We start from the raw sequence: 12,013 nt of genomic DNA on the forward strand, positions 1-12,013 counted from the left end.
CGCCTCCGCCGCCACTAGGGCCCCGAATCGCCAGGCCTCCTCCCCCACTGCCTGGCCGGCCTGGCTCCCCCAGGCCGGCCCCTTCTATGCCCGCGCGGAGATGGAGAAGAAGAGAGGGAGAGCGAGAAATGCCGGAACCCTAACGCCGGCGAGGTCTCCGTCTCCGTCTCCACACCAACGAAAGTCTCCGATGAGGGTGGGGTGGGCCGTGAGGGAGGGCCTGCGTCCCGCGCTCGGAGATGAGCGTGACTGTGCGCACGTTAGAGTTTGCGCGAACAAAAATATAAGCTCAAGCACACTTCGTCCGGGGCAATATAGTTTACTGCTTACTCAGAAGTCCGGACAAATTCTTTTTTTTTTGAACTTGGAAGCATTTTTTAGGAGAACTTGGAAGCATTATATAAGAAGCAGAGATTTGAAGTTTTGGTCAGACGGGCCTCGGGCCCATGGCCCACGAAGGCTTTGATGCGGTCCAGTCCGAATGTCCGATCTCCTATTGCACCGCCAAGGAGGCCTGCTAAACGAACAAAGCTTCAGAGTCCAGACCAGACAGAAGTTTAATGGAAAGAAATCGCTTATGAGCATCGAGAGGCAATCAAAAGAACAGATATGTCCCTGGCACCACAACACAACAGTCTAATATAAATTTGCTAAAAAAGAGTCTAATATAAAGATTAATACATTCTTACAGCTTAGTGTCAACGCCAAATATGTCAAAGGAGTGTCAACTATGTCGGATATGATACGATTGGATATCGATATCATAAATATGCGATTTGAGTATTCGGATACGGATATGGTATCGGATGTTGGATATCCGGACTCGGATATGGATAGATCTCAACCCCTCTAAACGGATTCGGTTTTGAATACGGTCGGAAAATATCCGTACCGTTTTCATCCCTGATGATAAGGAATGAACTTGACCACCAAACGGTACCAGCTAAATAGTGCTGTGGTCCACAACTCAAGACACCACATACTGGAATTATTGTCATTAGAGACGAAGAAGACAACAAGATCATCAAACATAATAACAGGAAAAAACATCAATCATGAAACTCAATTCTGAGGTCAGTGCAAAAGCAACCCATAGACTATTTTCTTGGGGCTTCAAGATTAAGGCGCAACAAGTGCCACAGTTTGCTCAAGATGGGGTACAATACAACCCAATTCTAAGGTGGAACAGAAGGGGATGTGATCTAAAATAAAATCATTGATCAAAGTTTCGTTCCTATAGCCCAATTTATTCAGTACAAAATAATACTCTACAAAACTAGTCCGAAATATTTGACTCCCCCTTCCTTTTTCCATCCCCAAAAAACCTTCTTTGAGACAAGACGACAGGCGCTAGGTCTTTAAAATTAATGAAACCACCCCAAAAATCTACCTCTAATTAGGGCATAGATGTAATCTACGGGTTTTCTTATGTCCTAATCTATCTCTTAGATTTTTCTCAAAAATCTAGAAGCTCGAGATATTTTTCGTATGTCAAGTTGTGGACTGAAACAGACCAGAGCGGCTTCTTGGCCTCTTCCTCCATTGACTTCCCGTGTAGATACCGGTAGCTGTACCTACCATCCCCGGTGCCCCGCCATTACCGAGGGGCGAGGTCCTCGTCGCGGACTCTCTGCGACTCTGCGCGTACGCGGAAGAAGCGATCGACTCCAATCAGCGAGCCTAGCGGTGGCGCCAAAGCGCATATTAACTACTGCTGTACTTCTGCGACAGGTAGGCACCCTACTAGTACTAATAAGGCTACTAGCTCATGCACTCATCCTAGTTTATGGTGTGGTCACTGGTCAGTCGTCTCTGTCTCTCTCTGTTTTCTTGTTCTTGTTTCGGTTTCAGCTGATGATCCCTATTGTGAGCTAGTTTATGACGACTTCGTTTCATAGATTGTACGTCCTAGTTTGAGAGGTCTTTGGCCTTGCATCCATGTATATATGTTGACCCAATTTCATTCATCTTCATCCTGTGAATTAAGTTGACGGGGCCAGGGAGATGTCTGGGCCTAGCATCGAACTCATTCGTTCAGTTTAACCTTTCAGTTTTCTTGAACCCCCGATTGATTGAGATATATATGTATACTCCTGAACTGAAAGTAATCACGCCTACGACGACCGTCCCACAAGCTGGGTAGCTTCAGGTTGAGATTTTTTTTTTTGAGGTTTGTATTTCACTGTCTAGGCCCCGTCCAGTTTAAGATAACTTTGACACGTCATTAAAGTGGTGAATCTTATTTGACAATATAACTAAAGCTTCTTATAAATGGTACTCTCCCTATTTTAAAATAAAGTTAGTTTGAGTTTATACTAAGTCCAATTACCTTAAGTTTATATTCCTGAATCTAAAAAAATTACCTTAAGTTTTACAAAAGTTATTGAGAAAAATATTAGCATTTAGGACATCAAAGAGGTAATACATTTCATAGAGAACATAATGATACCCATTAGACATTATAAGTATTATTGTTTATATTTCCTCTAAACATGAACTTAAAGTCCATTTTAGGCTGTGATCCGTACGGATGAGTACGTCAGACCTAAAAGAAGGTTTTTTCTCGGATACCACCTTTGTCCTAACTATAATGTACTTTAGGAATTCTAGGTTATGTTATTGATGAACAAAAAGCGCATGTAATCATACCTTAATCATGGGTAGATATTATAATTATTATATTTAGATTGGTGATAGATATTATTAATGGTAGGTATATACGTGAATCATTTCTTTATAGACCGTATTGACAAGTTATTTGCCAAGAGTCTCTGGTAATTTGAGATAATTTTTGAACTCTCCTGTTTCAAATTATAAATCATTTTAACTTTTCTAGTTACATGGTTTTTCTATATAAATGTAATGTCTGCATACGTAAATATACTCAGAAAAACATGGGAGAAAGTTAGGGAGCGTTTGGATCTCTCGCTAAGTTCATCTCGCCTTGTCTCGCTGGGCAAGAAATTGGAACAAATCACGGGTGTTTGGTTCCTTTGTTTGCCTGTCTCGTTTTCCATGCCAGTAAGTTTTTTCTTGTGAGTTTAGAAGAGAGCTATATTCTGGCAATACTAGATGAGATGAGGCGAGAAAAAACTACCAACCAAACCAAAACAGCCCATTAGATATGAAAAGGAGAAAGAGGTACTCCCTCCGTACTGGTAATTCAAGTCATTTTGGACAACGACAATGTCTCCAAAGTATAACTTTGACTTCTTATTTTTATAAAAATATCTATTGAAAAGTGATATATGTATATTTTTATGAAAGTACTTTTCAAGACAAATATATTCATATGGTTTTCACATTTCCAAACTGAACAACTTAAAAGTTATTCATGATTTATATTCCTAATGTTTAACCCAAGCCTTTTCCAAAACGACTTGAATTACCAATACAGAGGGAGTATACAAAGATTTGCTCAAGGGAGAACGAGAAAGGCGCGTACTCATGCTAAAAATACCATTTTCTCTCATCATGAGGAGTGAAAATAAAGAAAATTAAACTGTTCTCATTCACAAGATGAGAAGTCAACCCCCCCCCCCCCCAAAAAAAAAAACAAAGAAACAAATCTTGTGTTTTCTTGTAGGGATGATAATGGACCGAATCGATCTATAGGTGGTGTTTGGTTCATGAGAAATGAGGGATGAAATAAGGAAATGAGGGAGGAGGGGGCGTTTGGTTCATGAGAAATGGGGGTTGGAATAAGGAAATAAAGGGTGAAATAGATTTAATCTTATGTTTGGATAATGGAAAATTAAAATAGGAATAGGGAAATAAAGACTAGCATACCCATCTCGTACCCCCTCCTTTTTATCCCAATCTATTTCTCTTTCCCTATCCTAATTCCCATCCAAATGTGCCACTAGGAATTTAATCCGATCCGCAAAGTTAAAAGTCAATAGGTCACAAGAATTGACTTTAGTGTCTAAAATGGATCAATAGGGTCGGAACCTATTGACCAAATGGATCAACCCAATCATCACATAATAATCCTTTTTCTTAATTTGTTGGTCTTTTTGTTTTTTAATAATCAGGCTCGACAATAACTTATAATAAGTCTATACTCGAAGTATATCGAGAAATATCATATTTTAGAAGAAAAAGAGAGAAATTTAAAATTATAGTGAACTTGCAAACTTATTAAATATTGCTAATAATCTTAGTGTGCTATCATGATACTTTTTATTCTTTTATCATATTTTTTTCTAGAAATGTTGATAATACTTTGATATAACAGAAAAATATTTAGAAGGACTCATGCTACAGGTTAGACTAATAATATCATAACTTTGGGTGAAATAGATCGTGTATGATATATGTCTCTAAAATTAGCTAAGGGGTCTTGGAATTGAATTCATTCTAATAATTATAATTTAGGCATAAATTAATTAAGCTACTATGGTTCCATAATATGGAATATATTTGTACATTATTGTTAGCCAATAGACACTCAAGAGAGATACTTATATGTTGCATTTTTCCTATATAGAAGCGAATTGAAAAACATGTTATAAGTTGAGAAACATAGCATGGTGATCTATAGAATAAATTTTCATCTCACACCTTATGAATTTGAGATAGACTTATACGTGAACTTAGGAAAGTTGTGAAATGTCAAATTCTAAACCAAATAGCCTAATACATCGAGTAGATTCCAATTCCTGCCGAATGAAAGGATCGAAATGGCTCCTTATATGGGTTTTTATATATATAAAAAAAAGAAAAAGAAAATGGCTTTGGACCACGGGCCGGGTCAAGGCCAGGCCAGGCCGGCCCCTTCCCATCCCAACTCCATCCATACGCATCGTTACGCCACCATGGATCCTCCGGGGGCGCTCCGGTGCTGCAGAATGCGAGTACCACGAGGTCAACGCGGAGCCACGATGGCTGGCCGCGGGGCGCTGCCGCTGGCTACGGAGCGGCGGCGGCTGGCTGATTCCTCAGCACAGGTTGTGTGTTGGGGCCGCGGGCTGTTTCCACCTCAAGTATGGATACAAGTCGATTTCTCTGAAATTTGCTTTCTTTTTATCTCTGAAACATTAATTGAAGCATTGTTCTAGTTTCTCTGAAACTTTCCCCAAACTCACTTGAAGGCTTTGAAATTGCCCTATGAAATTGTTGACACTTGCCTGAAGCCCCTGAAACTCTAAAAACTTTCTCCGATGTATGAAAAATTGCCGAAGCACGCTTGAAATTCATCAGCAGCCTTCAAACTTTCGATTAATTAGTCGCTGGTGAACCTTACTTATGTAAATAAAATTAGTGATTTATGTTTCAAACCTTAGATATCGAAGTTTCAGTTAGTTTAATTTTTAAAACTACCTGTTAGCTCTCATATTAAGAATGTGTTGCATTTTCTGGCCTACTGAATTTTCAGAGAGCAAGTTTATACCGTTAAATCTGTAATACTAGTGCCTTTGTTTGTTCATATCATATTAGGTCTGGTACTCTGGTGTAATGAGTGCTGCGGAGTTGTCATTCTGATAACGTGTTATATGTTACACTCCAAGTTTACACTGGCAGGTTAGGATTCTTCGAGGTTCTTTTGGTCAGCTAGTAGGCATTATAATTCCCTATAAGAATAGTTTTCTTTCTTTGTTTTCAATAGTAAGATTACTTGCGTATCAAAGAATAGTAACATTACTTGACCTCCTTGTTATGCAGGCAAGCAACCACCCATAGCATTCCTATCACTGTGCTGGGTTGCATATGGATTACCAAGGGGACAAGCTTAGAGATTTCTTTCAAACGAATGGGCATCAGGTGCTTCAAAGAGTGGAAAACAACTACAGCTTGAAATATTTCACAGAAAATGAGATACGAAACATAACTGATGGGTACAAGTATATTCTGGGAAGAGGGGCATTTGGTGAGGTCTACAAAGGAACACTAGAAGACCAAACCTCAGTTGCCGTAAAGAAATATATACATGGGACCCAGAAAGAGTTGTTTGCCAAGGAGGTGATAGTGCACTCTCAAATAAACCACAAGAATGTTGTTAGACTCTTGGGCTGCTGCACGGAAAATAATTCTCTAATGATTGTCATGGAGTTTATCTCCAATGGAAACCTCAACAGCATACTTCATGGCAATAGCGCTAATGGTCAGGTTCCCTTCCCTTTGGAGAAAAGAATAGAAATTGCCACCGGGGTTGCTGAAGCATTATCGTCCATGCATTCGATGTATAGTCCTGTTCTTCATGGTGACATCAAACCGGCTAACATACTGCTAGACAAAAATTTTACACCAAAGATATCAGATTTTGGAATTGCAAGACTCCTTTGTGCTAATGGTCCCCAGCAAACCACCACTATCATTGGTTCCATAGGTTACCTTGATCCAGCATACTGTGAGAGTGGAATTCTAACCCCAAAGAGTGATGTTTACAGCTTTGGAGTAGTTTTGCTGGAAGTTATCACAAGGAAAAAAGCAGTGGATGGGACCATTACCCTTGCTCAAAGTTTTAATGAGGCTCTTACAAAAGGAGAGGATGTGCAGCACATGTTTGATGAGGAAATCAGTGTTGCAAAGAACAAGAAGTTTCTTGGAGACATTGGACAGTTAGCAGCTAAGTGCTTGCAGAGGGACGTCAAAACACGTCCTGAAATAGTTGAAGTAGCTAGTAATCTAAGGATGATCAGGAAAGCTATGCAGATAGAACAAGAAAATCTGAGTCAGCAGCTAACTGTATGGACATCGGGACACCAATTTGGCAATTTAAAAAAATTCAATAAAATTGAAATGAAAAGGATGACCAAAAACTACCGCATGACCTTTCGGAAAGAGTCATGTGAATGTCTCTACAATGGAGTCCTTGACGAGGATCGTCCAGTTATAGTAAGACAACTTAAAACATGTTCCGATGCTGACAGAGAAATGTTCCTAAACACTATGAGCATATTGAGCCAAAAGAATCACAAAAACATTGCAAATGTTGTTGGCTTTCACCTAGGAAAATCCATTTTAGAGTGTGTATACGAGTCTTTCTGTGATTTATCCAAGTCAAAGTTTGGTTCTCTATCGTTATCGAACAGAAACCTCTATGACACTATCTGCTCCATAGAAAAAATTCCCCTTCATCAACGTTTGTCAATAGCAGTCCAGTGTGCAGAGGGCCTGGTTCATATCCATTCATTAGTAGCTGAAAGTCCTGATTTGTGTGGTGCGAGCCTCTTGGGAAATTTCAGGTCTGTCAATATATTTCTGGACAACAATTTTGTGCCAAAAATCTTCAATTGGAACTTGTCAACGTTTCTTGGACATTCAACTGTGCAGAATGCTGTTCATGACAATGGACGAGAGTATTATTCAGACCCAAGGGATGTTTCTAGTCAGCTTTTTAACCTGAAATCTGATGTTTATAGCTTCGGAGTTGTTCTTTTAGAGCTCATCACTTGGAAGACAGTGCGATATAAGTATGATGGGAGGGTTCATGTGCTTACTACAGACTTCATTCATTCCTATAGAACTGACCATGGTGCAATAGAAATTTTTGGCAAGGTTTACGATGAACAAGGCAAGTCCTTCATTCACGAGGCCATTGCCATTGCTGTTGATTGCTTACAACCTCATATCGAAAAGAGGCCAGAAATGAATGTTGTACTTTCCCGTCTCCGGATTATCGCTTCAGCACAAAGTATCAGAAGCAAACTCACTGGTACACGCAATGAACTCTCTTCTCGTTCTGGTCTGTCAGGCTTAACCTTCTAGATACACACATAAAAAATAAATAGAACCTGCAGTACTTAAGGTTTAGGTGTACCTTTCAGCACAATAAAAATGCACCCTTACCATATACACCGTTCATTAAATTTTGGTTTGAAGTGCTGTACCATGTATATCAAAATATAATATTTGTTTTTTCTAAGAAAATAAGAGTTTCCGGCGAAGCAATCACCTTAGCCTATTGTATTTACTTTTTCGTTTCTTCAATGCAGCTGGTGATAACAATACGTCTAGCCAACACACGGTTCCTGCCACTGTCAGCAATACTGCTAAACTTCATCTAACTCTTACTCTTACATCGACCATTTCCCTAGAGGAACTGAATGAAGTAACCAGGAACTTCAGTATTGATCTTCTTATAGGGCAGGGATCATATGCCCAAACTTTCCTGGCAGTTCTTAAAGATGGACAGAATTCTGCCATAAAAAAGCTTGATCCTGTTAAAGAAATTCAAGTACAGGTCATGCATCTGCGCCTTGCTTTTCCACCTTTTTCAGTTATTGTTGTTTTTCTGGGTCCGAGTTATTGGGGGGAGAGGAGTTGACCGATGGAAATGGTGGCATGGGCACAGGGAGAGAGGGGTATGGAGGGGGAGAGGCGGTGGCAGCTAGGATGAGGAAGTGAGAGTTGTTTAGAAGACTGTAGCAAAAAGGCAGAGGAGCAAAACCCGGGGTGTCCTATGCGCCGACCCGGGGGGCACCGTGCAGCCCGCCGACCAGGGCGACATTGGGCCTCGCCCTGCCCCGCGCGGCCCACTGCAGCCCACCAACGCGCGGCCTCCTTCTTCCTCGCGACCGCCACTGCCGCCCACGGCTTCTTCCTCGCGACGCGCCGGCGCCACCCCACCGCCCACCGCCGCGGCCGCGCTAGGCTTTGCCGGAGCTCCGCGGCCGTGGCCGAACCCTAGCGTGGCCGCACCGGCCTCCTTCTTCCCCTCCCCCGCCCTACTCCCGCCGCCACCATGGGCATGCTCAACGGCGAGCCGTGACGCGCCCCGCCATAGCCTGGCCCGGCCGCAGCAGCCGCCGCCAGCTCCCCTAAACCGCCCAGCCACCATCCCCACGGCTTCTCTGCCTCCCCCCAACCCCCTTCCTTCTAAGCCTGCCAGAGTTGAAAACGAGGGAGGGAGAGAGCTGCCGGAGATGGAGACGAGGGCGGCGCAGGCGAGCTCGGGTGGGGCCGCCGGAGATGGAGACGAGGGCGGCGCCAGTGAGCTCGGGTGGAGGCGTAGGCGCGTTGGTGGGCTGCTGGGCCGCGCTGGGCCAAATTGAGCAGCGGAGGGAGGAAGATAAACAGTGGGGAGGGGTGGAGTGGGGGGGGGGGGGGGGGGGTCGGTGCGCCGACTGGTCGGTAGCGAAGATTGTCGGCAAAACCCTGTCTCTGCTTTATCAAAATAGTTGCATTTCCCCTTTTATTTATAGGAAGGATCCAACTTGATGTCCAAGTAAATCCATTATCTGGACTCTTCCTAAAACTAACCTAGAAAACACTGTCCCGGCGGTGGTGCTACTGTAATCATGGTACTGTCCGGTGTCCACTTAGGCGAAAGTACCTGTGGAACTGTTCACGAGCCTAATTTTATCACTTATTGGGCCTATTTGATCCTGGGCCATTATATTTTCATTTTTTAGTATGCACAACAAAGGATTAGTTTCTAACAACTTGTGTTGCAGGTTCCGGCCATTTTAGGAATGAGTCAGCATGACAATGTTGTGCAACTTCTTGGATATTTTGTCAAAGAGGAAACTCGTGTTCTTGCTTATGAGTACACACCAAGGGGATCCCTGTATGATATTCTTCATGGTATGGAATAACCCTAGATTTACTTTCATAAGCTTCAAGCTTGATCATTTGGTGTTTTCTTGTTAGCCTTAGACATAGGGCAATGGCATGATTATGTTAAAATTTTTGAACCAATCGTATCAATCACATTGTTAGTCTACTAAATAATCTACAAAGTATCAAGCTTGGAAAGCCCAGATGATATTCTTCGAATTCGCCATGATTTTAGGTAAAAAGGGTGTCAAGGGAGCCCAACCAGGACCACCTCTGTCATGGTTGCAGCGTGTGAAGATTGCTGTAAGTGCTGCAAAAGGCCTTGAGTTCCTCCATAAGAAGGTTGATCCTCCCATTATTCATGGCAGCATCAAGTCCAGCAACATACTTCTCTTTGACAATGATGTTGCAAAAATAGGTGATATTGGTGTCTCAATACATGTAGCCCGTAACTGGTTTGATGAGTACTATGAGACTGTTCGGGTTTCTCACGATCCCAATTCAGCATGGGAAGCACCTGAGTATGTGACAGAATACTTCCACACTTTCAGATTTACACTAATGCCTAGGCTGATAAATGATATGCATTCTGCTGCTTGTGTGCTGTTTCCTTCTGTGAACTTGTTAGGTGGGCAATCACAGGAATGTATAGCAGAAGGAGCGATGTCTACAGCTTCGGCGTTGTACTATTGGAGCTTTTAACTGGTCGCAAAGTAATTGATAATACAATGCCACATAACCAGAGGAGCCTAGTTACATGGGTACATATGCCAGCATTCACTTTTCTAGTTTCTGTATAGGATGCAGCAGCTAATTTGCTTATCCTAAGGTGCAGGCTTCACCAAGACTTAGTGAAGACAAGGTGGAACAGTGCATAGATCCAAGGCTTGGAGGAGGATACCCACTAAAGGCTGTCAGCAAGGTACCAAAATTGTTAAGACTGGATGTTGTGTGCTCGAGTGAGCAAGTAGAGGTCTATACAGTGTGACTTGAACATAACCATCTTTTGACATTGGAAAAGGAAGACATAATCATTTTTCTATTTCTTCTTTTAAAAGGAATTTTTAGATCATGTTTGTTTGTCCTGCATTTTAGCTGAACTTATCCAGAAAATAGTATTTAGGGTCAGAGTGTCAGACAGAGCGCATGCTCCACAATGACTCAAGCTTTACCCCTCCAAAGATATGGAGGAAACCTCAGTCAGCAATGGCTTGTGAATCTTGACACGAACCACCAACATAAAGCAAACAAACTTTCTGTGGATTTAAATATTCATATTATTTTAAAATAGATTATACACAGACACTTTAACTAAGAGTACGACTTTTTATGGAGCAGGTGCACACCACAATAAACTGAAAACCATAAGCAAATATTATTTGTCAAATTTGCTACTCTTTAGAGTTACAACTAATATTGGTAGTCTTAAAAGAGAACAATATATTCTTGGTCTGAAAGTAGTACGCTAAACAAACGCACTTTTATTTTCTTTTGTGTGTGTGTAATTATTGATTTGGTTTGGCAAACAGATGGCTGCTGTTGCTGCACTTTGCATACAGTGGGTGCCTGACTTCAGACCTGAAATGAACATTGTCGTCAGGGCTCTGTGCCCGTTACTGAACAAGTCACCATCTCTGCCTCGGTGAAGCATTTGGAACTGGAATGTGGTTTTCGGTTGGTGTCATTGCGAGTTTAAGATCATACGATCAGGGGTTTCGTGCAGGTGATTGGTGTGGAACAGAAAGTTTTCATTACTGCATTCCCCTAGGTTTGGAACTTTGCTTTGTTTTAGTCTGTACATATGATTTAGACTTGTTATTACAATGGATCGTCCTGATCTGATGCATCTTGGTCAGTTTTGAAACATGCAATGCTACGTGTAGCTTACATCTTTTTTTTTTTGGTAGTACGTGTAGCTTATATCTGTGTGCAAATGCTGAATCATGTTTTACATGATTATTACTCGGATTCCTTATTATCACTATAACAGGGGTCGGATGCTAGTATCCGATCCAACCGTGTTTCTTTCTTGTCGTCCATGTCCTCACCAGGTGGTCGTCAAACAACATATATAAGCTCAAGCACACTCCGTGGCCGCTGAATTCACTCGCTTATATTTCTTTCCTTTCCTTTTTTTCTTATATTTCTTTTCTTTCCTTTTTTTCTTATATATTTCTTTTTTGTTTTATTATATTTCCTTTTTAATCTTTCTTCTATCTATTTTTATTTTACTCTAATTATTTTTCTTCTTTTGTGTGTGTTCACTTCCAGGTTGGTACGTTTATCTTTTCTTTCCTTGCTTATATTTCTTCTTTCTTTTCGTTTCCCTTTTCTTTCTCGTGCGGTTGTTATCCTTTTGTTTTTCTTTTTTTTTTAATATTTCTTTTGCTCGTTCATGGGTTGCTATAAATATTGGATATATAGTTAGAGCATCTTCAAGAGTTCTCTAATCATCCTTCTAATCCTTGTTTTTTAGAAAGATAGGAAAAAATCTCTCTCCAACAACTTTTAA

At 41.3% G+C, this 12,013-nt stretch overlaps 1 protein-coding gene across 6 annotated transcripts; it reads left to right on the forward strand.

The window, feature by feature from the left end:
* The first annotated feature begins 1,567 nt into the window (after positions 1 to 1,567).
* On the forward strand, positions 1,568 to 11,388 carry LOC136512961 (uncharacterized). 6 transcript variants are annotated; one of them, XM_066506961.1, is made up of 9 exons: positions 1,568 to 1,731; positions 5,440 to 5,523; positions 5,665 to 7,657; positions 7,938 to 8,185; positions 9,399 to 9,528; positions 9,737 to 10,022; positions 10,130 to 10,262; positions 10,337 to 10,423; positions 11,031 to 11,388. In XM_066506961.1, the coding sequence occupies exons 3-9, from the start codon at positions 5,710 to 5,712 to the stop codon at positions 11,145 to 11,147; spliced, it is 2,949 nt and encodes a 982-aa protein (XP_066363058.1). In that variant the 5' UTR covers positions 1,568 to 1,731; positions 5,440 to 5,523; positions 5,665 to 5,709; the 3' UTR covers positions 11,148 to 11,388. The 6 variants fall into 6 exon arrangements, 4 of the variants coding, with proteins under 4 accessions (XP_066363058.1, XP_066363057.1, XP_066363059.1 ...); XM_066506962.1 differs by lacking the exon at positions 1,568 to 1,731 and adding an exon at positions 4,459 to 4,985; XR_010773261.1 differs by lacking the exons at positions 5,440 to 5,523; positions 11,031 to 11,388 and having other exon boundaries at positions 9,737 to 9,843; positions 9,947 to 10,022.
* The last annotated feature ends 625 nt before the right edge of the window (positions 11,389 to 12,013 follow it).

This window comes from Miscanthus floridulus, chromosome 16, assembly GCF_019320115.1.
Source record: "Miscanthus floridulus cultivar M001 chromosome 16, ASM1932011v1, whole genome shotgun sequence".
Lineage (NCBI taxonomy): Eukaryota > Viridiplantae > Streptophyta > Magnoliopsida > Poales > Poaceae > Miscanthus > Miscanthus floridulus.

Coding starts and splice junctions, on each gene's coding strand:
- LOC136512961 (XM_066506961.1), top strand. CDS start 5,710: ATGGATTACCAAGGGGACAAGCTTAGAGATTTCTTTCAAACGAATGGG. Junction 8,186..9,398: donor TTAAAGAAATTCAAGTACAG/GTCATGCATCTG, acceptor CTTGTGTTGCAG/GTTCCGGCCATTTTAGGAAT. Junction 10,424..11,030: donor CACTAAAGGCTGTCAGCAAG/GTACCAAAATTG, acceptor TTTGGCAAACAG/ATGGCTGCTGTTGCTGCACT.